Here is a 27053-nt window from a genome sequence, read left to right as displayed (position 1 = left end):
CTCTCTCAAAACAAAACAAAAACAACGACAACAACAACAAAACCCAGCACAAATACAATGAGAACATTTCTTATGACCTTGTGAGCACAAGGAAATTAACCTTAACATTTCTGGATTTTTAAGGTTGGGAAAGATTAGAGCAGGTTTCTTATGCAATAGTAAGTTCTGGGTTATCAATTTTCTGAGCTACTGATACTCAGTTACTAGGTAACACAGAAGGTGTTGAAATTCATTTGGGTGATTATATTTTCTCACGGTGTGTTTCTGATGTTTTCCAGTTAACTTGCATTTCAAATAAATTCAGGTTCAGACCAGAACTGCCATTATCATCATATTATTTATCATTGTTCTGGACATTCTGGCCAATGGAGTGCAATGTAAACCAAAATGAAATGTAATTGTTGGAAAGAAAAGAAACAACCTCTATGGAATACACTTCATTAATAAAATAAAAATAGAGCATAAATCTCTATGGAAACTAAAGAGCCAGATAAATTGAACAGGTCATTTTCTAAGGAAGAAATAAGGTTGCCTGTAAACATATGAAAAGGTATAATCTCACGAGCAACCAAAAATAATAGGATAACATTTTTTTTCACCTGTTAAATTGGCAAAGGTGGTAAAAATGGAGATTGCCATTGTTGAAAACAACTGGTATGTAGACAGAGTCTTGTACATAACTGTTGGGAACAAAAAGGGCAAAGTGTTTTTGAAATGCAATTTAATATACATGAAAATCTTAAAACTGCTCTTATTCATTGCTTCTCCAGCTCTGCTAGGAATTCACTATAGGCAGAATCTCCTTCTTTTGCATTGCTAATCCCCTGGGAATCTGATGAAAGTAATGAATCCTCTCTTGGAAAAATGCAAATGTACAATTGAGCTTGCATTGAATTTCTTGGGTGGTGTGGTGATTGCCAAATCCCAGCAAAATGACGGTATCTTACACTTCAATACTATTACTTGCACATAACACCCAAATACCATTACTTTAAAAATTGGAAGGAATTCATAAAACAAAATCCGTGAAACTTCATTTCATTAATAAAATAAAAATAGAGCATAAAGTAGAATTTTACACTTAGAAAATCTCAAGAAATGAAGCGCACATTATGGTTTACTGTGTATCCTTAGTCACTGTTGTGTGCCTTGCCCTTGGGCTCCACCCCGTGTCTCAGCCCCTTCTCCCCACAGTTAGCTCTCCTGAGAAGGAGAGGTGTTGGCTAGAGCCTAAAACATGAAATGGACGCCAGCCCCAACAGGATTTCAGTGCCCCTTTGCAAAAGACCTGCTCCTTCCAGAGTGTCCACGCAGCCTGGCCAGGTGCCGGGCTGATGCGCAACCCCTCTCCTCTCCTCTCCGCCCTCCTCTCCCCACCTCTCCCCTCCTCTCTGGGGTGTGTGGGACCAGGTTGTGAGGGAGCATGGGGTAAACAGGGTCCAGACCTGCTGCAGGTACAGCTCCCAAAGAGGCTTTTGGTTCAGCAAGTGGCCACGAATCTGGTCAATTTAGATGTTTTGAGTGAGGGCAAATCCTGAGATCCTGTACCATGCTACTCCAACTCACTTACTTACCCCCAACAGGAGCCTGTCTTGGAGTTATAAAATAGCCCCTGGATGATGGGCAGAATATATCAAGAAGCAACCTGCTGCTACGGGGCTCAGCCTGAAAAGCAAAACTGGGTTCAGTGACATTATAAGGGGGCATTTTTTGTTTGTTGTTTGTTTGTTTTTAATATCCTCACCCTTACTCTGCATGGTCTAGTGCTTTGCTTTTTTTCCTCTTGTGTTTGTACCATCTCTGGTTGACATCTTGCACCAAGATGTAGAACAGAGTCTTTAAGCCAAACCATTCAAAACCTCTGGGACCTTGAGCCAGCAGGGAGAGTTTCTGAATGTAGATTCCATTTCAATTCTAAGAGATTTATGAGAGGTGGTTAAGAGCTTTGATCCCAGCCTGCCTGTGTGTCCTCAGACAAGTGACTTAACCTCTGTGTGCCTCAGTTCCTCCTTTGTGAATTGGTGATGAAAACAGTAATTAGCTCACAAGGTTACTGGAAGGGTTTAATGCGTCCATACCTTAGGAACATAAATCAGTGCCAATAACTCACACCCACTCAGTGTTGGCTGCTGTCATTATTTTAAGCTTTCGGATGATACTCATAAAATAATTAGAAGTTTTAATAAGTTTTGTTATAATTTAATTTAAATTTCATTTTGTTGTTATTCCTTTCTTCTAACTAGATCATGACTTATTGTGGTATTGGCTTCCAGTGGAGAGAGTTATATTTGGCTTTGTTTGATCTGTTTGTGGAGCCAGTAGGTCCTCTCTCCACGGCTGAACTGGACTTCCTGTCCAGACCTTTTGGCTTGTTTGGGTTTCTTTTGCTGGAAGAGAGTGAGGGCCAGATGGGAGATCAGCTTAGAGAAACTGGACCACTCTCAGTGCAAAAATGTAGTCCTGTAGGCTGGAGAGACCAAACGCAGCCTTTCCCCGGCTCACGTCTTTCCCTGTGTGGCTCTGGAAGCCCAAGGGTTAAACAGGAGCTGTGCCCTTGGCATGCACGTGGGGTTACCTGCAGTGACACACAGAGCTGTGTGATAAGCAAGTGACAACCAGGACTGGGAAGGAACAACTCAGTGATGCCACCAGTGACCTCAGACGCGGACCGTAGGGGCTCTTCCTTGGGTAGTCTCTTACTGGGAGCTAGTTTGAAGCTGTCAAGATGACAGGTGATCTTGCACACTACTTGGGTGTGAAGAAGCTGGGAGATTATGACTTTTACCACCACAGCCCAGGACAGAGGCTAGAGAGTGAAGTTCCTGCAGAGTCCAGAGTGGGTGGGTGCTGGACTGCAGGTCAGAGGGTTGAAATGGGTGGGATTTCCTGTGCCTCTGGAAATCAAGATACTATCTTCAAATGATGATGTTTTGTGTAGACCAAACTCTAACAGAGGGATCCAACGTTTTCTTGAGTGACCATGTTTGGATTTCTCTTCAAATTTAGGCTTCTAGTTTGAAGAATTGAAATATCAACTGTTTGTTTTAGATGATTGAGTGCAGGTAGTTTTTCATTATCTAGGGCTTAAGTTTTTATTTCATACGTTTTATAAAATCAAAGTGTGCAAAGAAAAGAAATTAAGATCTGCTTCCCGTAAGATGTATCCATATCTATTCATTTCCCCCATTTTATGCTTCTATACAATGAAAACTCAAGGCACAGGTTCTTGGGCTGCAAAGTGCATTTTTGTCTCTCCCACCACACACGTGTACACGCACACACACCCGTCATTGAGGAATGCTAAAGTCTCAGAATTCATTAAAATAGCAAGAACAGAATTTTGGAGGAAAAGAATGTTGGGGGCGCAGTGATGTGTGACTTTGGTGGATTAGGACAAAGGTTTGATTAGTGAGAAAACGGGGTGTTCGTTCCGTCTGCTTGTTTGTGTTTGGACTGTTGGTCAAAGATGAGATATCGCTATTGTGGTGTGATCCTGGCCGAGTTAGTGAGTTCTGGGGTGGAGTATGTGAGGCCCTCGGAGAGCACTGTGTCCCCTTTAGCCCCTGGTTGAATCGCTACCCGTGGAAAGACTGGCCAGAGGTGAGCAGCATCAAGTGTGATTTGGGCTGCCTGTGCGCGAGGCAGCGGCAGAGGCCTTGCTGTCTCAGAAGGGTCCCCATCTGTCGCAGCCAATTCTGTGATCACAAGCTCAAAGCCATAAGGTGACATGCAGGGGCTTGCTGCTCTTGACACTGTGGAGACTGACTGAGAAGACTGTGGGAGAGAGTGCCCTTTAAGTGCAGCCTCCTGCTGGGCTCCTGGAGCTCATCCTTGCTGTTAAAGGAAGGAAGGTTCCCGTCCGCACACGCCCACCCTCAGCTCCCAGTCCCACCTGTCTCCTCCTTGGGTAGTGCATCCAAGGTGGCTCTCACTTACTGGCTTCCGGGCAAGTTCTCAGGTTTTGTGCAAAGCACAACAGGACATCACTATCGCCTGTGTCCTGGAAACCTGGCAGTAGGGAGCCCTGGAACCAATCCACAGAATCCCCCAAACAGAGACATCTGCAGCCACTAACTTTTCTACCCACCCCCCCCCTTTTTTTCTAACCAATCAGTAAGAAAAACTAATTTGGAAAGATTATTAAATACTAGCTTGGCTGCATTTCAGGTTTCAATGACATCTTTACTTTATTAGGAGAGCAGTCATTTGATTAATTGAAATTGTTATCAGGAGTCAATTATTATTTATTCATTCATCATTACAAAGGGAGCAACATCAAAGAGGGAAAATAAACTCTTCATCAGGAAACTAGCCTGAAAGTTAAGAGATGTGAAAAGTACAATGTTGTTACACTGTTCAACTGTTGGAGGTTAAGGAGGATCAATCCATTTTTTAGATTAGTGTTTTTAAGCTTATTTTTAGTGCATGACAGATAGACATAACATTTTGACATATTCTTAAATGCATTTAACATAACTTTCTCCATTTCAGTCTCCAAAACTACCCCCTTCCCTCCTTGGAGTCCCCTTCCTCTACTCTATTGGTCTCCATCTATTTTTTTTTTTTTTAGAATTAATTTATTTCCTATCCACTTAATGTTTATTGGGCGTGAGCAGTGCGTGTTCTGCTGTTGGTGTGATTTAGACCTCTGCAGTCTAGCTTACACTCTGATACGGGCTGTGATTATGAATTCTTAGACATTTATGCCCCAGGCAGACTACAGGAGACTTGCAGGAAGCAGAAAGAAGGATCCCTGGGGATTGGTGCAGAGTGAGGCTACTTCCCGTGCCAGTCTGTGCTGGCCTGTGCCCTGGGAACTGAGGAGCTCAGACGCTTATCGTCTTTATTTTCCCAAAACCAAATTGGTGGTGCAAGGAAGTCGAGTCTGACTTTCTCATCTGCTCTCTTTGAGGATTTCATATGTTAGATCCAGTAGAGAATCACTATTAAAATTGTCTCAGAGCTGGCAAGAATGGAGGGATGTTTGGGGCTGTCTCTAAAGTCAGATGGAGAGGGCAGAGCCAGGGGGGACTTCCTGGGGCTGAGCAGGTGGAGCGGCAGTGACAGATCCCACCCTTCTCTTGGTGGGTGCACCGAATCAAAACCAACTCAGTCAGTGACAGTTGTGCTCTTGAAGGACCTTGTGTTGACCTTGAGGCCCTTGAAAATCTGATCCGATCAAACGCCTTGTCATCCTTGTGGTCAGGTGGTGGGGAGAGGGTGAGACCACACAGGCACACACAGAAGATTGGGAAACCTCAGTCAGAATAAAGTCAGGATGCAAAGAGGCCTAAGGGAAATCTAGAAAATGTACAGAGACACGTTCTCCCTCATAAAGAGACATTTCCGACACCATGCACATGGAGTTCTTTTTAAGAAGGGATCTGCTTTCCTGCCTGCAATCATAAGCCATGTTTTCTATATCCTTGCTTTACATGGATGCAGTCTTAAAATAGGGAAGAGGCCCGAGAATCAGATAACCAAGGTCTTCAGGGTAGGTGCTGGGTGTTTTCCTTGCTCTTCCTTCTGATGTCAGTCAGTCACAGTCTGCACCTTGCAGTGCGGGGCCACGCTTGCTGCTCACCGGGGCTCATGGCCCTGTGGCTGGCCAGTCACAGCTCCTGGCTCATGCTGTGTGAAGCAGAGAGAAGCAGTTCTGAAGCTGTCTGGCAGCTGCTGGTGCACACTTTGCCCTGCCTGCTGGCTCATAAGTAATGTGCTACTGTAGCCTAAAATAAGAAAACAAGATCACTCTCTGAACCACCGAGCAGGTGCTTCTTGAGGAACAATGGGGCAGCTTCTTCTTTCCCTTATCAGACCTGGAAGCCTCTGCTCCGGAGCGGATGCAGCCCCACTGCAAATAAAGGCCCTTGCTGAAGTGATCTCAGAACGTCCCGGAAGTCCCCTGGGTTCCTTGTTTTCCAAACATTCTAGAGGAGAAAGCTTGTTTTTATCTTCTCTTAAGAATACCTTCCTCAGCAGTGACTTTGACCAAATGTCCTTCAAAGCCACAATGCAGAAAAGCCTGTGTTTTTTCAGTACTCACTTCTGTATTTCTCAATAGCTGACATCACTCTTTCTTACAAAGAATGTTTTATAATGTGATAGTTTTAATATGGAGACCAAATAGTAAAAATAATACTGTGTTGTGGATATTTCCTTGGTCCAGCTCAGTAGATGATAGCAGGAAAACTGTGGTTCCAGATGGGTTTAAGAATATAAGACAGTGAGGCTGATCATTCAAAGTAATTTCACCTTAGGAATTAGGCTCTACTTCGTAAACAGGAAGTGGAATATGGCATGAAAAGGTCGTGATTGATTTCAGATATTATTGCAAAAAGTATTCCTTAATAAGAACCGCTATTTTGGCATGTGGAACATAATTTGGCTTGTTGTATTTCCATTGAGATCCCTGGACAGACAGACAGACACACACACACACACACACACACACACACACACACCACACACACACACACACACACACACACACACACACACACACATGAACCAGAACAGTTAGAATAGAATTTGTCATATCAAAAAAATAGAACTATCCAATCAGCACGAGGAGGTGGATTTAGACCACCAACAGGTATTTGGCTGGATGTCTCTTAAAATTTAATTGACCATTCAGGATATGAATGAACATGGCTTAGTCAACAGCATATGCTCATAAAAATCTTTTTATTTTCCATTTGAATTAGCGTGAATCCAGGAGTAAATGCCTTCATTGATCTTCTTTATAACTTTTAATTATGAAACAATTTCAGACACAAAAATGATGAAATGTTATTATGAAATGTTTCTATATGTACTCTTTGCCCTTATTTCCCAAATATTTATTTACTTTATCATTTATATTGTTTGTCTCTATCTCTTCCTCTTTGACTCATTCTCTCTCTCTCTCTCTCTCTCTCTCTCTCTCTCTCTCTCTCTCTCACACACACACACACAACACACACACACACACACACACACACACACATGCATTCTTTACTATTTTCAGTGTTTCACAGCAAATTGGAGTGGATACCATAACATGGTTTGTAGACACTAGATATTCCTTTAACCACAGAACAATGATTGTTTTAGACAGCTTTTTTGCTGCTATGACTAAAGGACCCGACCAGAACAATTTAGTGGAGGAAAAATTTATTTAGGGGCTCACAGTTTCAGAAGTCTCAATTCATAGACAATAATTTCATTCTTCTTTATGGCTGAGTAATATTCCATTGTGTATATATACCACATTTTCTTTATTCATTCATCTGTTGAAGGGCACCTACATTGGTTTCATAGCTTAGCTATTGTGAATGGAGCTTCTGTGAACATTGGTGTGGCTGTGTCACTGTAGTATGCAGATTTTAAGTCCTTTGTGTATAAACTGAGAAGTGGGATAACTGGGTCAATTGGTGATTCCTTTCAAGTTTTCTGAGGAATCCAGAATTTGGGGGAAAAGGTTCACTTGTACATTGCTGGTGGGACTGCAAATTGGTGCAATCACTCTGGAAAGCAGTATGGAGGTTCCTCAAATTGTGATTTTCTAATCTTATCCTCACTTTTACTGATATTAGTTTGTATTCTATTATATTTCTTTGTCTTCCACTAATTTATTCATTTATCTACGTCAGCATTGACTCATGGATTCTTATTATGTGAGTTGTAACTGTTACTATTATATTTAATTTTAATGGTCACATTTCCTCCAGCTTGGCCACCAGGAGCCCCCTCATGCCGCCTCTGTCCTTTGGACCTGTTCCTGTCGTGTTTTAGTATGCTATTTTCTGACACAGTGTGTCGTTCCAGTATCATCTCAATTGTTCATGTCCCAGCCCTAGATTCTGCTATCTTCACGGAGGACTGGTTCCTTTCGGTGGAGAGTGATATTTAGAAACCAGTGTCTCAGTTTCAGTGTGTTTATTGCTACTGGCATAGAAATGTTCACAGGGTGCTGGGCACAGCTAACAAATATCAGTCTGCATGTTTGTGTGTGCACATTTAAAACCACTGTGTACTGATACCCATGTGCACCTGTCTACCTATACTGAAAGTCATGGACTAGTTTCAATTTCTCCAACTAGACTCTAATGTCACAAGGTTCTTTCTAGCCTTCCTTCTGCCTTTCTAGGTTTTTAACTTCCTCCTTTCAGGGTGCAGGGTGAGAAACCCAGTTCTCAACATTACGATATAGTTACTTTTTACTCCATTAGTACACATGAGGTCAATTCAAAGTTGTAAATATACACCACTTGAAGAAAACAAGCTTTGGAAGTGAAATTCAGTATTGGTTTATAGTTTTTCTTTCTTTAGCCTTATAATGTGTTCTCTAAATACTATGTTAAAGTCTTAGTTGAGTTTGTTTTTTTCCTCCCTTTATGGTAGTTATATATTTTTTTAAAATTCACAATGCAGGCAGATTTACACACTTTTGCTTTCATTTCATTTGAATTTTCCTCCTATCCCTCTTAATTATATTAATTTTGTTTTTCATGATTCTAAAAGTCACAGCTATAGAAAAAGATACATTTAAAAAGTATCTCTTCTCTATCATTTCAGCCCCATTCCTATCCATACCCTGGGGTAACTGTCTCTTTTCTCTTTCCATGCTTCTTTTTTCAAAAATAAACAAATTAATAAAAATATATTCCTTTATTTCCTCTCCTTGCTTATAGAAAACAGTCATTTTTTAACTTTTTTATGGCATAATAATATACCCTGGAAATAAATTATTCCCTATGAATACATAAACTCTTACAACTCTTCTTCATTTCATATTCTCTCTCTCTCTCTCTCTCTCTCTCTCTCTCTCTCTCTCTCTCCAGATGTGTTAAAAGATATACTGAAATCTATTTAACCATTTCTTTTATATAAGCTTTTAGGCTTTTCTATAATTTTATAATTACAATTAACGCTTCAGTGTCTGAACTTGTGATTATATATTGTTTTTGTTGATAGGTGTGTCTTTAAATTCCTAGGCATGAAATTGTGGAGTCAACAGGCATGCACAGTTTTATTATATATTGACAATTCCCTTTAAAACGTGTTGTTCCAATTTTCAGCCTAACCAGCAATGCCTGAGAAAGCTTCTCCACAGTTTTGACAACACACTGTGTGTCTGTATTTCTAAATTTGTATTAGTCTGATAGGTCAGAAAAGGCATCTCAATGTGGCCTTAATTTGCATTTCTCTAATCTTGAGCAGATATTTAAAATAAAAATCTATCAAACAAGTTGTCGCAGAATGGCATCACTGCAAGTTTATGCCCAAAAGTCTTTTATATATCACCTTATGAGATTACAAAAGAATTGGATATTCAACTCAGACATCTCATCCTGTCCCAGCTTTAGTATTAATTTCAAGGAAATAAATAATCAGAAAGTACATGCAAAACTGGGTGAGCTCGAGGGCTGTCAGCATCTTGATCTCTTTTGCAGCATCTCACATGATCTGGGCCAGATTTGCACAGAAATACCTTTTATTGTTTGTAGCTGTGCAACTTGTGTGGAGGAGAACTCTTTGAATCTTGGAACGTTTATGCTTAGTTACATAGTTTGTGAGATATTTTCCTGGAAGCCCTGTGACATAAATCCACAGATTTCAGGTATGTTTACCACATCAATTTTCAGCAAACAGGCACATCCTGCAGAGAGAATGCCGTAGATAAGTCTTGGTCTGCTAGCAGACAGCAGGAGGTCTATCATTAACAAGTGCACTAGGAGATCCAACTAGGTCATTTATTTCTCTTCTTGGGTCATATCTCCACCCCATAAAGAAGAGAATAGATTTCAGTCCAGCGTATAACCTTGAGTATGGATTCTTTTTCACTGAACATATTCTTGGAAGATTCAACCAAGTTGTGGAGGTATTGAAAGTTCATTCCTTTTCGTTGCTGATGTGTATCTCATGGCATGGGCGGACCACCATCTGCTCAGCCGTTCACCTGTTGAAAGGCAGCTGGACTATGCCCAGCTTTGGGGCATCTCAGGTAAAGCGTTGGGAACATTCCTGTCAAGGTGGGTGTCTGGACCTCTCTGTTTTGCCCTGGAACACATGCAGCTCCTCAGCCTCCCTCTCCTCCTGCTTCTAACCTCCACTGGCCGCCTAGTAAGGGCTCTGGACTTGAGGCCAATAAATCTGTACATGTATTTTATTACCTCCAACCAAATGTTGTCTCCACGTTACTCTTTCTAAATGTTTGGTACCTTCTGTGGTTCATTCCTAATGAGTTGTGTGCTAAGGAAAATGAACTGATAAAATGCCACAAGGATGAAAATTGGTGGCATTTTTCACCCGCCACAGTGCTTGTCCCTTGAACCCATTTGTCAGGATAACTCTCAGGCAGAGCGCTTCATCGTGATTTATCACATAGAGAGTTTTCTCATGGTGGACATTTTAGGGCCCAGAGCACTCTGCTGCATTGATGTCCATTTTCAGTGTACTCTACTGATTAGAGGGCGGGGGTAGGAGACTTGTCATGGAATAAATAGATCGCTCTTCTGCCACGGGGTGGAGGAGCACCAGGTTTGACCATCAGGTCAGCTCAGCATAAGGGACCGGATGAGAGAATGTGGGTTTCAATCTGGTGTCATTTTTATTAAGTGACTTTGTCTTCAGGGGCTCACTTCAATGCCTTCTAGATAAATTGCTTCCGTCTTTGACAGTGACAATGACAATATTTCCAGGCTTCACACTTCCAAGAGATAATTGACAGGACAAATTGCACAGCAGAATTCCCTGATGACTACAAGACAGGATGCAAAATCTCAAGTCACTCTGTATCTCTGGTGCAAGTTATAATATGGCTAACAGAAATACATCTGTCACTTAAATACCTAATGGTGAGACATATACCATGTTAACCAACAGCTGAAGTGATGTGCATCTCTCTATTAAAGTTAAGAAATCGTACTTAATTATTCCCAAATATTGGTTCTCAATAGACTTAATTTTTTATTCCTGTGATATACATTTACATAATAAAAATAATAATAGACCTCCTAGTAGTTTTCCACTAATACATTTTTAGAGTCCATCCACACACACCCCATGCAAATACTTGAGGGAAAATGCCAAGCAAACAAAAGTCATTTTCAATATTCATGATCTTTAAAAAGTTAATAAATTAATTCATATTGACAAAGGTATGTGTGCTCTACTGCCAGAATTGTTGACATTCAAAACAGAGTCCTGGCCAAGTAGTGGTGACCATTTGTCCTCATCTGGGCATAGCCACGGGACAGTAGGGTCCATGCCCTAGTAAAGTCGAAGGGGATATGCCAAAAAACAGACCTCAAAATGGTATCCAAAACTCAGTCTGGAGGAAAAAAAAAACAACAGTTTTCAATCCAAGGTCATCTGACCATCCTCAAGATGACCCACAGAAGGCTTCAGGGCTATTGCAGTTAGAGATGATGCCCAGGTCTGCTCCAAGCTGAGGTTGGCCTCTCAGTCGACTTGTTGAAGCTCCTGAGGGCCTTTTTAGAGGGAGGTGCCAAGTCCTGCTGCACACACGTCAGGCTCCAGAGCAATCCCTTATCACATGTTAACTTGGTATGTTGGCACATGATTCACAAGGAGTGGGGGCAGCACACTAGCACCTATAATATTTGCCCTTGGGAATCATTCTGCAAAGTAGAGATTGTTTGCTTTGTAAGACACCATTTCAGAGTTCTTTAGGAAGATGATATCTCCCACGTTCAATTATTAATGCTGGTAGCATAATTTAAATCCCTGGGCTATGCAAACACATCTCAGGTTAAGGACAGTTTAATTGCCTCTGACTCCAAACCCCTGTTAAAATGTTTAACAAGCCCTGGTGGAGTGTCTGCCACCTTTCTATGTCCCTGTCCAGGCCTTGGTCTCATTGTAGATACTTGAAGAAATGGCCATAGAAAAGATAAATCATATAAGAATGAAAGACAACAAAGAGGGAATTGAAGGAGTAGAAAAGTCCTTGGCCTTGGGCTGGAGGACTTAATCTCTCTGTCTTGCTGTTTCAGAGACCAGCAGAGTGATTGGGACAAGTGTCCCCAAATCTTCAGGCATTAGAATCGTGGTCTCTGCAACAAAGGAGTGGTGTCAGGTTGGTAAGGATGACCCCATGCACTTCTAAAAATCTCATGTGCTGGTGACACACTCCAGACTCATCAGGAGTGTGTGGCAGTATAATGTTCAGTACTTTGAGTCTAAACCCTAAGAAAACTTGCCAATCAGCCCTCCAAAGAAAGACAGATGAGACCAAAGAAAATCGGAGTAGATGCTGGGTAGCCTAAAAACTCAGATTTTTATGACAAAAACAAAGTGGTTTGATGTGCCAGAGCGGAGCCCCAGGTGTGTCAGCTGAGTCCCAGTGCCCATGCGCCAGTCAGCAGGGTTGAATGTGAAGTCTCTGATGGCATTCTTACTGCCAGCCTATTTCATTTGGGAGATTAAGCTGCCGTGTGTCTTCTGCCTTCCTGGCTCTCACCATGGTCTTCAGTGCACCTGTCCAAAGCCCTCAGCCACCTGGTCTACCCCAGCCTTGTTTCAGGGAGCCAATTACAGTGAATGTAGAGATTAACGAGGCTTCATGGCCAGAGCAAGGAACAGACTCTTAATAGGGATCTTTCCTTCCAGCTGAGCATGTGCGGAGAAAGGTCTTTAAGGACCCAAGAGAAGTTATCTAGGTTTGTCGAAGGTGCTTGCGGAGCTATTTGCATGCCCTTCTCTTACACTGGATTTGTAACTGAGGAGGTCAGCGTTGCCTGTGTGCCGGGCAGTGCTTTCCCCCGTAGGGAAAGAGTTTTATCAGTTTTGTTCCCTGTAATTTGCCTGTTCCTGGTGGGTACTCAGCGAACATTTCCCAAATGACTGACTGCATCCTGAAACAGCTGAGCTGCCAGCCCAAAGCTTATGGCTTCCATTTGTCCCTTTCAGCCAAATTCCTTCCTTTTGGGGAAACTTAAGTCTCCTATGAAGACTTTCAAGTGATTGGATAAGACCCGCCTACATTATGAGAATTGATTTCCTTTGTTCAAATACTTCTTGTGTAAATGTTGATTACATCTAAAAAATATCTTGTTTCTTGGAGGTTGTTGTAAGTAGGTTTCGGATAGAGCCATTATCCCCTGTGAATCAATTTTCAAAACCCCTCCCACATTTTATTTTCTTCCATGAAAGCATGGCTTGAATAGTCACCCACCCAGTGACTGTGCGTTGGAATTGGGGTGACAAGTCCTTCCAAGCAGAGCATGAGAAGAGTGTCATCAGCTCCTCCACTGAGGTGCCGATGGTAGCTGCATTGCTGTCGCTTGTGAAGCGAGAACCCAACCAAGGAAGCCAAATGTTACGCTCAGAAATACATCAGGAAAGCAAGGATTGTAAGTTGGGTTTTTCATTCATTTTTCCCCTCCAATCAAATAAGGGGTTAATTTCAAGAGTAGTTCATGATTTCAGCATGTTTTTATTAGTCATGTCTCCAGAGACACAGAACCAATGGGGTGTTCATGGAGGTGGTGAGTGGGGAGAGGAATATAGAGACACACACACAGAGAAGTATTTTAACAAATTATTAAGGGATTGGCTCATGCAGTTGCGGTTCTCAAGTTCAAGAATCTTGCAGACAGGAGACCTGGGGAAGAGTTGATGTTGCAGTCTTGAATCTGAAGACAGCCTAGAGGCCAAATTCCTGCCTTTCGGGGAAATTATCTTATATTAAGGTTTTCAAGTGATTAGATAAGACCCACCTACATTATGAGAATTAATTTTCTTTATTCAAACACAACTTGTATAAATGATGATTATATCTAAAAAATATGTGCACATTAATGCCTAGTCTGGTGTTTGACCAAGCAACTGGGCATCATAGACAAACTCAGTTAACCCATGCAGTCCACCCTCACAGCGCTTAATTATGTGACACACCCCAGAAGTTAGGTCAGGGAGTCCTGTGCTTAGTTGGAAGACATGAAAACTGAGAGATATGGATCTAAGAGCTACGCTCTCACTTATGGACCCAGGGAGCCACTGACTTCCCAGTGGAAAATGAGTGGATTGGTTTCCAATGTGATCACTGATAGGTTCACATTTTCCATTGCAGCCTACCTTTTGAACAATTTCCTTTGCCTCGCAAATCACATTATGCAAATGTGAATTCATTATTTGCTAAAAGATACATATGCAATAAGAGAGATGCTGTCAGAAAACAGTTTTTTTCAGCTATTTTGAAATGCTAAAAACAGTTGGTAGATCATCACTGCTTTTGCTGTTTGTATGAGTTAGTCTGATCCAGTCCTGACCACTCACTGGCCTGGATAAATTACTTACATTATAGAACCAGAATAATGGTCATACCTAACCTGTAGAACTGTTATGAAGATTCATGATCCATATAAAGCGTTTGGCCTAGTACTTAGTGTAAAGTGAGCCCTGGGTAAATGCTAGTAACTGGTCTTCATACTGCTATTGCAGAGGCTGGGAGTTGGTTCTGATACCCCCCCTTCTACAGTCCCTCTCTGCTCTTCTAGACTTCCCATATTTATTATTTGGTGCACAATAACCTCATAGATTTCACTGTGAACAGCATTTATCCTTGAACACATTCTTCATGGCTTAAAGCATGCTATCCGTGTTCATAACTAGCAAATCTGTTTGCATTTTGTTCTGTCAAGTGATTGGCATGTGGATCCCCCCTCCTCAAAGTGTCTGGTGAAGTTTTGCTCCTCTGTGGACTGCAGAGAGGGAGTGGGTTAAATCTAGGATCTGAAGTCTCTGTGCTCACCCTTTCCCTTCTTTCTGAAATGTGCAGGTGGAAATTGACGTGAGGGAACAAGAGCTTCTCATGGGTATTTGGCCCAGAGTTAAGAATGCTGGGTCTTCTTTTTCTCACCTTCTGCCTTATACTCTAAAGGCTATTAAGATTTCCAATTAAGTGTTCTCCATCCTCTGTTCCTATCACATTATTTTATATCAGCCAAGAAAAGGCAGTCTTCGACAGACAATAAAAGAACAGCAAGATCTTTTATGTTCCAAGAAAGATCTCTAGAGAGTCTTTGTTCTTGATGTGCCATTTCTGAGAAACCCAGAAGTACACTGAACCAAATCTGGGCTTGGGATGCTGGAAATGTCCAACTGGGAGGCTGAAAGTCCCTGGGTAACCAGGGGCTTTGATTTGTACATGATCGTCCATCCGTCTCATGCCCTTGTTAGGGGTCCTTGTCCTTAGACTTCCCTTCCTACCGTCCGTCCAGTGTTAGGTGAGTGCCAGCTTTTCAGGCTGAAGGAAAATAGGAACTGGTCACCAAGAGAAAGGAACAGTCCCAGCCCAGCCCCAAGAATGAATGTTAGGCAATGAGGGTATTTTTTTTTCCCCACAGATGAAAAGGGAACAGTGATTCATGAAGAGCTGGCTGGGGTGCTAGAAGGAGAGGTTCTGAGGAGACGGGTATTATGGTGTAGATATTAGGTGTCCCCCAAAAGCTCACATGTGAGGCAATGCAAGGACATTCAGAGGTGAGATGATCGGGTTACAAGATCCTAACCCAATCAGTGACTCAGTTCCCCGAGGGGCTTAACTGAGTGGTACCTGAAGGCCGGTGGGGTGGCTGTCTCTGGACCTTTGAAACCGTGAGCCCCCAATACACTTTTCCTCCTTAGAATAGTTCCTTTTTAGTCACAGCAGTGAAAAAGCTGAGTAAAAAAAATGGGTCTTTCCTAATTAGAGGCTGTTAGCTCTGCAGACACCCTGGTGGGCCCCTTGCCTCCGTGCATGCCCTCTTGGGTTGTCACACGCTGTATTTTCACATAATTTCTTCAGTCAAGGTTGGGCAAAGCCCACTTGTTCACACTGCAGACATCTTGGGGATGTCCATTTATGCCACTGAATGACACAGGAGAAAGACTTTCAATTTTTGCTGTTTGTTTTTCTCAGAATGATTCATTTGTAATAACATTCTTGCCCAATGCCTGTCTCTGCAACCATACCAAAAATAAAATGCTAGTATTTATTGCATATTTCCTACTCCTCGTTACTCCTCCTGAAGACTCTTCTTGTCATTTTATAAGTCCCTTTGTTCCAACTCCCTGGGTGGTGACGGCTTGAAAAATCCTCTGTGTACTATTTTGGAGAAGTTTAGTGACCAATTTGTGTTTCCTGTCACTTTGTGGCCCTGGAAGATTGCAGCTTGGATGGGGCCTAGAAGGGAGTCATTCATCTGGAAAATATTCACCTCTTTCACAGACGGGAAGGAGAACAGGATTCCCATTAGCCCGACCTGACCTTGGTGTACAACTATGTGGATGGGAAACCTCCTGGAGTTCCTGGGTGTATTGAGCCCTGTGTTCTCACTAACAGGGAGAATGTGCCCACAGCAGAGCATTAGATCTGTGGCAAGAAGGGACTTCTCTCCACATATCTAGAGCAATCCCTGTGGCAGTGTTGATAGAGACCTATGCAGGTATAATGCCCAGTGCTGTAAGGTTTCTCTTTATTGGGACCCGTATGTTTCTTGGCCCAATATACATAAGGGACATTGTTCATGCACAGTGTAACTGAATCTTTGAGATTTTGAAGCAATTGAATTTTTAGTTGACAGGTTCTAGTTGTACATCTTTCTTGTGTGCAGTATGCTGTTTTGGTAATTTACATGTCATGTAACCATCAGCTCCAAGTATTACTAGGATCCCAAACAGGTATCACGTCTTTGTGATGAGATATCTGGAATCTTTCTTCTAGCTATTTTGAAAACTCAGTGGGATGCCTTATTGTTGACTATGATCACTCTTCGATGTGATAGAACACCTTGTCTTCTCTCTGGCTGTGATTTGGGACCTGCTGTCCCCACTACCTCCTTCATCCTCCTTGGCCTCTGGTGACCACTCTTCTGCTCTCTACCTCTGTGAGCTCAGCTGTTTTCGATTCCATGTTCCTATCATTTTCAGCAACATGGATGAACCTGGAGATCATATTGTTAAGTGAAATAAGCTAGGCACAGAGAGACAAGTTTTTTGTTATTTTTTAGAAGTTTTACTTTACTTCTCTTGAAAATCTAAGTCACAAGGTACATTTTTATCAAACTATATTCTGATGGACATATTATTTGCAAAAAAAAAAAGTATAAAATTCTCTTCTGTCTACAGGCTGAATAGTGTTTTTCAGGGAGTCATAGTCAACATTATGGGTTAGTGGCAACCTCTGGAGAGCTGTAGGGAGAATTTGGAAGTACGTGGCCTGGCAGCAAATAAACTGATGCACTGGGGCAAGTGCCCAGATACAGAGAAGGATCCAGAACCTGGCCCACTATAGATGTCAGTAGGGTAAGTTTGAAGGGGTTGTTCTAAGAACAGACTGTCTTAGAACTTTGTTTTACCATCTCACATTCTGCTTTCAGGAAAACTCTATTTAAATCATTTTTTTAAATTTCATTTTTTTGAAAAATCATTCAAACAATTCCTTTGCTGTATTTCTTCAGTAAATGATAGCCTTTCTTTGTATTTATAATAATCTCAAGAGATTCCTGACAATTTTGTCAACTCCACAAAGGTAAGCGTAGTTTCATTGACTTCCAAAAGCTTAACCACTATCACACTTCAGACCCTGGGACTCATATGTTTTGTGTTGACTCAACCCTGGAGGAACCAGAGAGCAGCTCATTCTGGGACTGTTTAGGAAGGGTTGAGCAGGGCCAGTGCTTTTGATTCAAAAGAAGACCAGGTCAGGAGCTCCGCCAAGCTCTGTCAAGCTGTAGGATGGAGCTGTCATATCTAGAGAATCGGCCAGTCTCTGGCATTAGAGGGACATGTTGCTAATCATGTGTTTTTAGGAAGGGTGTGTCTGTCTGCCCTTCCTTTGTGTGGCCTCTGTTGAAAATTCATTCAAACGTGGATGGAAATTGTGGGTGTGCCTAGTAAATATTTGGTGTGACTGCTGACCCTTGTCCGTGTCACAGTTGGGAGGAGCAGTTGCGTAACGCTCTTTGAGCTCTCCTCCTTTTGCTGGCTTAGTAACTCCATACTTCACAACAGAAAGTCAGCGGAACACTCAGATTAGTATTTGTGGAACATCTTGATGCTTCTCTGTTTACAAAGAAATTTTGGAAAGATGCCAAAAGACTGCAGCTTTTTAAATTGGAAGCTTTATTTTCTTTTATTTCATTTTTTTTCCCAGAGATTATACACTTTTTTTGTTTTTAGAAAACAAATATTTTATGTATATGTTATGCTCTGGATCTGGATTGTATCCCAGAGGCTCATGTGCAGAAAGTTTGGTCGGCAATGCAGCATGTTCAGAGTCGGGGCTCTGGGGACGTGTTTGGATCCTGAGGCTCTGACTTCATCAGCAGATTAATCCATCCAGGGACTCAAAGCTGAATAGGTTATTGTGAGATGGTGGAAAACTCTAGGAGGTAGAACCAGTTGGAGGGAGTGGATCCTTGGAGGAGTGCCCCTGGGGACTATATCTTGTCCCCCCCCCCCCCCCCCCCGCCACCTGCTTCCTGGCTGCCATGAGCTAAGCAGCTTCCCTCCCCCATGCCCTCCACCATGATGTTCTGCCTCACCTCAGGCTCAAAGCAATGGAGCTGACCATGGACTGAAACCTCTGAAGCTGTGAGCCAAAATAAACCTTTCCTCTTTAAGTTTTTTTTACTTAGGTATTTGTCACAGTGACAAAAAGCTGGCTAAAACAGAGTTTGTGTAGGTATAAAATATATACACATCTATGTGTAATTTTGTTTTACATGAAAGTATATAAGTGAGATTACATGAATACAAAGACATGCTATCAAGTTGTTGATTCTTTATATATATGTATGTGTTTCTATGGGTGTATGTGTAAAACGGGCACTCCATTCTATCTGATATTTTTAAAAGATTTCTAATATTACTTTCTGCAATTTTAAAACAAGAATAAATTTTGTTATTAAAAGTGCCTGGGCAACAGACAGTCGAATCCTGTTACTTCTTTGGGAGGACCCCCTGCGTCTAGGATGCCCATATGACACCAAATTTCCTCTTATGCTCTAAGCATGGGAATGATGAGCACATGGCATCAAATGGAGTGGCTTCATCCACAGCAAAACGGTCTGGGTGTTTGACAGGTGTCTTTCAAGTCTCTTTCTTCTATGTTATTTCCCTCCTAGATTATTAAGATGTTGCTGAAATTCCCACATTTTGCTGTCCCAAGAATGCATCCCAGTGTCACTTGTTGGCTTGCTTAGGTGACTGTGGCCACTCCTCATATCTGGATCTAAGGTTCTGGGCTTTAACATGAGTTAGTGATAACAACACTCCATCCTGACCCACAGGCTCTCAGTGGATCTAATGGATATGACATGGTTTTTGCCATCAAATGTGAGACAATATTAATTATTACCATTCTGTGTCTGGGGGTTTGCTTTGACTGTGGACATACATAGTGGGTATCTGACACCTTAATTTTTTTTGGATGTTTTGATCTGCTATTCACATGTCACTGGTAAAAGTATATTGCTAAATAAGTTACTTTTATAATAAGTTAAGTTTGAAGAGATTGCATCCATCTATTATGTTACCTTACTTAAAATTGTATTTATTAAGTAGCTTTAACTGTTGTCTTAGGATACTGATTTCTGCTTCATGCTTCTTTCAAGACCACCTCCAAAATAAAACAAAATTTTATTTTCCTTAAAATATTTCTAGATCATAAATATTGATAAAGAGGTTTATATTATTTCTTAGTTGCCAAAGTTTCGCTATTATGAAATATTTTCTGTAGGTGTATATCATCTACAACTTCTGATGAAGTTATTTTAAAAGTACCCTTTAATTGAATTACAGAAAAAGTTCCCATATACTATTGAAAGAAATCTCTTTGTTTGTGTGTTTATGCATTTGTATAAGAGACAGAGCAAGCTTTGAGAGCAGATCAAAGGAGTTCCCACCCTCCAGAGGATTTCTTCTATAAAATGTAAACATAGTTATTTCTAGTTTCAGTGAACAGTAAGAAAGAATATACTTTCATTTTGGGCACTGAAACAAATTTCCCTTTTTGTTTTTTCCTCCAGTTTTTTATTGTTGTAAAACACATACAACATAAAAGTCACATGAGTGTACATTTCACTTGCCCTAAATTCATGCATAAGGGTGAGCCACCACCACCACCACCACTATTTATCCCCATATCCTTTTCCATCCTGCAGAATGGAAACTCTGTACCCTTAAACCAGAACTCCCCATTCCACCCCCAGCACCAGTGTAACTTCTGTGTTTATAATTTTTACTATTTTAAATATTTCACATAAGTGAGATTACAGTATCTGTCTTTTAATGAATAGCGTATTCTGCTTAGCTAATGTCCTCAAAGTCCATCTATGTTGTTCTGTGTCAGAATTTCCTTCCTTTTTTAGAGCTGAATATTCCATATTTACTGATCCATTCATGTGTTGATAGACACATGGTCTATCTCCACATTTTAGGTATTTTGCATAATGCTTCTGTGAACTTGGGCATAAATGTCTCTTCACATCCTGCTTTCTATTCTTTGGGTATACACCCAGAAATGGAATTGCTGATAATTCTGTTTTTAACTTTTAGGTGAGCTGCCATATTGTTTGCTGTGGTTTGCATGTGGTGGGTGTGCCCCAGACACCCATTGAGACTAGAGACTTTACCCTCAGGGTGGCACTATTGGAAGGTGGTGGAATCTTTGGGATGTGGGACCTATTAGGCACATGAGATGTTTCTGGTCATCCCTTTGATATTTCTAGTGAGAAGGTTATAACAGGACCAAGCCTGGCTGCCACCCTGCTCCCTGTCCTCTTTGTCCTGCTCCCCTTTCGAGATATGACTGCTGACTCTTACATATGCTTTTGCCATGAGCCACCACACCAAACCGATGGGACACCCCCCCCCCCATTCCCCTACTGGCAGGTCTTGAACTTTGAACCTGCAGAATGCTTAGCTGGATAAGCCTTTTTCTTACTACTGTGTAGGTATTTCATTTGGTGGGAAAAGCTCACTGACACATTTTTCCACAGAGGCTGTCCTGTTGTAGGGTCCTGCCTACCGTGCACAGACTCCCACTTCTTCCTACCCTTGCCAACACCTGCTGTATTCTGCCTTTGTGAGAGCAGCCATGCTGATGGGTGTAAAGCCATATCTCCTAGAGTTTGATTTCTGTTTCCCTAATTATTCATGGTTTTGAAGCCCTTTTCATGGGTTCATTGATTATTTGCATGTCTTCTCTGGAAAAATGTCTACTAAAGTCCTTTGCCCATTTTTGAACCAGATTTGTTTGTTGCTGTCCCTGTTGACTTTTAAGAGTTTCTTGATATATTCTAGACATTAACCCCTTGACAGATTTCTAATTTGCAAGTATTTCTCCTGAGATTTCCTTCTTAATCTCTTGGTACTTTTTTGATTCATGCTTTAAAACATTTTTCATAAAGTCCCATTTGTCTCTTTTGTTTGTATATTACCAATTCCTTTAGTGTCATAGCCAAGAACTCCTTGCAGAGTTCAATATCAAGAAGCTTTTGTGTTTTCATCTGTGAGTTTCATAGACTTAGATCTCATATTTTATTTATTTTTATTTTTTACCTTACCTTTTTAAAATTAATTTATTTCAAAATTAGGTGTATATGACAGCAGAATGCATTTTGATTCATCGTACACACGATTGCAGCACAAGTTTACATTTCTATGGTTGTACACATTGTAGCATCACACAGTCATACATGTACCTAGGGCTAGGCCTTTGGTGTATTTTGGAATTTGTCTTTGTATGTAGCCTTAAGTACAGTGCTAACTGTGGATATCCAGTTTTCCCAGCACCATTTATGGGAAAGACTGGCCTTTCCCCCATTGCATGTTGCTTGGCTTCCTTGGTGAAAATCTTTTGACCCTATGTGTATAAATTTCTGAGCTCTCTATTTTATTCCACTGTTTCTGCTTCTGTTTGCTCAACTCTACCTTTGAAGACCTCTAGTTAATTTTCCATTTTTTTTCATTCTATCATAGTTTTCAGTTCAAAAATTTCTGTTTTGGCTCATTTTAAGTTTCTATTTTTTGTTATTTCCATTTGTTCATGCCTCCCTTTCTTGACTCTCCCATGTTTTTCTTTAATCCTTTGAAATCTTAAAACAGTGGTCTTCAAGTATTTGTCCAGTAGATCTGCCATCAGCTCTTATTTCAGTGAGAATTTCTGTTTTGTTTTTTGCCCCACAGAATGGGCCATACACTCCTATTTTGTTACAAATCCAGTCCAGAGGGACAGGCTGTTCACCTGGTTGTTCTCCTGGGGATGATGGGTGCTTTCAGCATCTGAGTCCCTTTCTTCCACCCGTTGTCTGTTTCGCCCTCCCACCCTCCTGGCCTTTCCCACTGCCTGGGCTTCTGCCATTAGTGGGGCCTCCCCTCTTCCTTTCTTCCTGGCCCCAGGCAGGTCTACTGAGCTCACACTCTCCATCACACCCAGGTATATGCCCTCCCTCAAGTTCAGCCTGTTTCCTTCCAGTGTGGCCAGAGGCACCAGGGCTGTCCTATGCTGTGGCCTGATATGTGGCCATCTGCTGTGGCCTCTTTCCCTGCAGCAGGCTTGCATCTCCCCTCCCTTCTCCTCTTTACCCCCCAGCAATATTTGCAAAGAGAGTTCCGCCTAGTTTCAGAGGCCTGGTGCCTTGAAATCCAATGACTCACCTTTCTGAGGCTTCCCCTGAGCAGAGCTCCACTGCTGCTCTCTGAATTCCTCGGGTACTTTCCTGTGCCCCTTGCCTGCCCTCTCCATGGTTTGCCTGCATCTCCATTGTACCTGTGCATGGGCAGAGGTTAGCGGTTGTTCAGAACCAGACCTGGCCAGCAGTGGAGCTGCAACGGGAACCTCACTTTCCTTGGATATGACGAATCCCCAGTCACTTCCCTCCTGTCAATTTCTGACCCTCCCCACTTTCACATCAACCTCCTCTCCATTGCCCACAGCACATGGCTTTTGTGTATAGTAAGCTCCGAATAAACCTCTAGAAGGTACAGCACCTCTGCCTCTTTCCTAAAAAGTCATCTTTTTAAAGGGACTATTCAGTTGACACTTGTTTCACAGATAACAAAAGCACTAAAGGATGTACTGGTACCTCCCTTCTGTGTCCTAAATGTTTTGTGGTAGCCTTTATTTCCCTGCTAAACATAAATATTGATTTGAGATCCTTTTGCCAAAAGGTTCTTTATCATGTCTTCCTGTTTCCATGGATCTTTCTCAGGGCTGCTTCTCCCCATATCCATAGTATTTATAAGTGGGTTGATTTTAAAGCTAATTAAATATTATTTTGTGTTATCTCTTATCTGGTCCTCAGGTTTTATGCATTTCCATAATGCTTATTTCCCAATGGTAGCAGTTCTATCCATTTTGATGAATAAAAAATAAATTAGCTTAAATCTCTTCTTGGTATATCCTAAATAAGCTTTTCTTTAAAGACAGTATTTGAATAATTTAGAATCATGTTTCTTAGTTGGGGTATTGCCTGTCTTGCTATTTGATAAGCCAGTATTCTAGTCTTATCTGTAGATCTTTCATTTATTATCAAATAGTCAGATGCCCATCAGTTCAAACGCTATTTACGTTGAAAAAGAACTTGGCATTGTTGCATTTTAAAAAATCATCTCTGGAGGGGAAACAATCGTGCTTTAGGCTGTAACTTAAGTAGACCAGTTTTGCGTCCTTGGTATTAGGTGGAAGCCTGCAGCCTGATGAAATCAAAACCTGGAAGATTTGCAAAGAGAACCGGGCTGGGAGATAAGTTTAACAAAGCTTTTGCTTTTCAGATGCAGCGTCCTTTGATTCCTTGCTGTCGTTAAATTCTGTGTGTGCATGGTGGAAAAGAAACTTTGAGTGACCTTATGATGTTAAGGAAATGCCAAATTATGTAAAAGATCCTAATCGATCATTTTTAATTTGAAAGGGGGAAAAGGAGAGGGAAATAGTTTTCTAGTTATTTGATTTTAAAAATCCAAATCTATTTAAAGAATTTCAATACATTTGCCAAGTGGTGACTAGTTAGGGAGAAAAGGTAGAGATTCTTTCTGATGACAGTCTGTCCAGGGGGTGAGAGAGGTGTCTGTGCGTCTCCACTGCGGTGCCCATTCTTCCACTGGCGTGCAGAGCCTGCTGGTGACCTCTCCCTTTGCTTCCTCTTTCCCCCTGCAGGTCACCTATCTGGGGAAAGTGTCCACCTCAGGCATGCAATTTTTATCGGGCTGCACCGAGAAGCCGGTCATCGAGCTCTGGAAGAAGCATACACTTGCCCGAGAAGACGTGTCCCCAGCCAACGCTCTCCTGGAAATCCGGCCGTTCCAGGTGTGGCTGCATCACCTCGACCACAAAGGTGAGGCCACGGTCCACATGGATACCTTCCAGGTGGCCCGCATCGCCTACTGCACCGCCGACCACAACGTGAGCCCCAACATCTTCGCCTGGGTTTATAGGGAGATCAACGACGACCTGTCCTACCAGATGGACTGCCATGCCGTGGAGTGCGAGAGCAAGCTGGAGGCCAAGAAGCTGGCCCACGCCATGATGGAGGCCTTCAAGAAGACTTTCCACAGTATGAAGAGCGATGGGCGGATCCACAGGGACAGCTCGTCCGAAGAGGTTTCCCAGGAACTGGAATCCGACGATGGCTGAATGGACTTGAGACGCTGAGCAAAGGCAGCATTGGTCACGGGAGTTCCAGGTGACAGGTGGATGAGCAACGATTCAAATTTGGGATGAAAAGACTGCCACACTATTGGCTGACCATGCTTTTTAAATTCCGAAGAGCAATTCTAAATCTAAAGAAATGTATCATTAAAGTAATTACGTCACATTGAAATCTGCTGCTGCTGTGACTGTGAGGAGGGTGGGAGCTTGGATGGGGAGGAAGGTTCTAGACTTTCTCTCTCTCTTTTTTTTTTTCCCCCTTATACCAACTCCTCCTCATGGGAGATCTTTATGCCGATTTTTTTTAACACTCTCAGGCAAATACTCTGCAGCTGTTATTTGAGGGACCATTCCAATCTGCCTTATGAAATCCAACCAGAAAGTTAGAGGCACCTCTGGATCCCTGTGGGGGGCAGCGAGGGTGCTGATGCTGGTGCAGAGCCTGCAGGGTGGAAGGGACAGCTCAGGAGGACCCAGAGCTCCTCTCCACGGCATGTTCCAGACCCTCCTCAGTACGTGAATCAGCACAGCCTTTATCAAGCTTTACAACTAACAACCTGATAGTTGGCAGTTAATTCGCAGTTAAAGATAATGCTTTTATTTACATGAATATATCAAGTAGTACCCTCTTATTGTATTCACTTCATCTATTTTCTTAGAATACTTGCAACTACTAATAATCCCTTCCCTTCTCCTGCACCATTCATCCTCCCTCCCCTTGCAGCATCCCTAGAGAAATGGATTCTCAGCATCCACTGCAGGACATCAAAGGGAAGAAAATGATCAAGCAAATGAAATAAACAGTGAACACACCAACCAGAAATCTAAAGCAGAAGCTCCCTGAGAAAAAGGGAGCAAACGATTAGCACGTAACACCCCCTGTGGAGGCAGACCCTTTTACAAACCTGATTTATGGTCACCTGCTTGGTCCATGGTCCTGTCTGATGAACCCTCCATGGAAAGCTTCAAATCTCTTTTGCCGCCACAAGGAAGCTTTGCTCCAGCACTCAACACTGCTCTCAAGTAGGGAATGAGTTGCGTAAATGCAGCTGGTCTAGAGAAACTACGTCCACTGTAACCTAAAGGGAAATCTTATCTTGTTCTCTGAAAGTTGGTGATGTCTTAGAGTCAGAATTGCCCACTGGTTCATGGTTTCTAATGAGAAATTCTCCCTAGGAAAGCTGAGAATTCTCAGTCTCACAGATCTTTAAATACCATCAAGAATGGAATGTGTTTCATGGGATGAAATACAACGTGTTGGTTCAGATACATGCATTTAAGGCTGAGAGCAGATGAGTAATTTTCCAAGTAATACTGCTCCTTTACAAAGTCTGTTTTTATTCTTGGTAATGCTAGGGGCACTGGGCACCTAGAAGCCTTAAATGAAAGCCAATATAATCCAGACAGTGATGGTGTCAGCATTTGGTCTGTGGATCTGTGTGTCCTTGTATGTGTTTGTGTGTTTGTACGTGTGCCCCTGTGTGTGGGTCCAGTTTTCAGGCATGTACAGTGAGCATGGCTCATACTGAGGAGGACTCGTCTCCTGAAGATATGCTTGTTGCTTTACGACATATGTAAACGATTCTTTAGCATAAATGCATTCATTCTTTAATAAAAATATGTTTGAGTTAATAAATCCAAAGAGTTTCATACTTTGTTTGTTTTCTTTTCCAAGCAATGGAAACCCAAATAGCAAAATAGATCAAATTGAGTAAGTAGAACAATTCTATCTAAAGAAAAATTTTATACTTGCTCATAAATTGCCCGTTCCTTGGTTGTGTTTAAAAATCTTGTTTTATCTTCTAAATATTTAATTTGTTTTTAATGGTTAGCCTACCCTTAACTGAGATAACACACCAACAGTTGGAAAGAGTTATTTGGTACAATAGATTTATTTCAGAAGAATGCCTCCAGAATATTTTGCAAATATTGCTATTTTGAAAATCCCCTGTACATCTTTGGAGAAGCCATGCTGAAATCCTGGAAGGTAAGCTCTGAGGAGACTGGTTAAAAACCATCTCCTCCAAGCCATGATTTCTCAGAATGGCCCCATCAATCAAGCCAGGCAGGTGGCCTTGGAGTCTGTGTGTTTTCAGAAATGCCCTTCATGGTATCAGTAACAAATATAAAGGCTTTTAAAGTGAAAATGTGGGTGCCTGCTAAAAAGATGAACTCAAGTGAGAATTACTACCCAACTCTTGTGATGGAAATGGCTTTTCTCTCCAGTCCAGCTTTCCCCAATTTTATTTCCACTCCACTGTCCTTGAACATACATCTGAAAGGAAGAGAAACAACAAACCAGACAACATATATTTCAAAACCATGTCATTTTCCTCTCTGAGTAAAAGCTAAATCCCAAGTGCATTTTTGGTTATTTTTTTTGGGGGGGGGAACTTTGCTAATATTTTTT

General features: G+C 41.8%; 1 protein-coding gene across 5 annotated transcripts in view; it reads left to right on the top strand.

The window, feature by feature from the left end:
• Window positions 1-26285, top strand: part of Pid1 (phosphotyrosine interaction domain containing 1) — a 222440-nt gene extending 196155 nt beyond the window's left edge. For all 5 annotated transcript variants that reach the window (XM_040267967.2, XM_005326455.5, XM_078018145.1 and 2 more), the window contains one exon: window positions 24152-26285. In XM_040267967.2, coding sequence (XP_040123901.1) covers window positions 24152-24628 — 477 coding nt within the window. In that variant the 3' untranslated portion in view covers window positions 24629-26285. The remainder of the gene's footprint in view (window positions 1-24151) is intronic.
• The last annotated feature ends 768 nt before the right edge of the window (window positions 26286-27053 follow it).

Source organism: Ictidomys tridecemlineatus, chromosome 7 (genome assembly GCF_052094955.1).
Source record: "Ictidomys tridecemlineatus isolate mIctTri1 chromosome 7, mIctTri1.hap1, whole genome shotgun sequence".
In the NCBI taxonomy this organism is placed as follows: domain Eukaryota; kingdom Metazoa; phylum Chordata; class Mammalia; order Rodentia; family Sciuridae; genus Ictidomys; species Ictidomys tridecemlineatus.
This window is presented reverse-complemented; position numbering and strand designations above follow the sequence as displayed.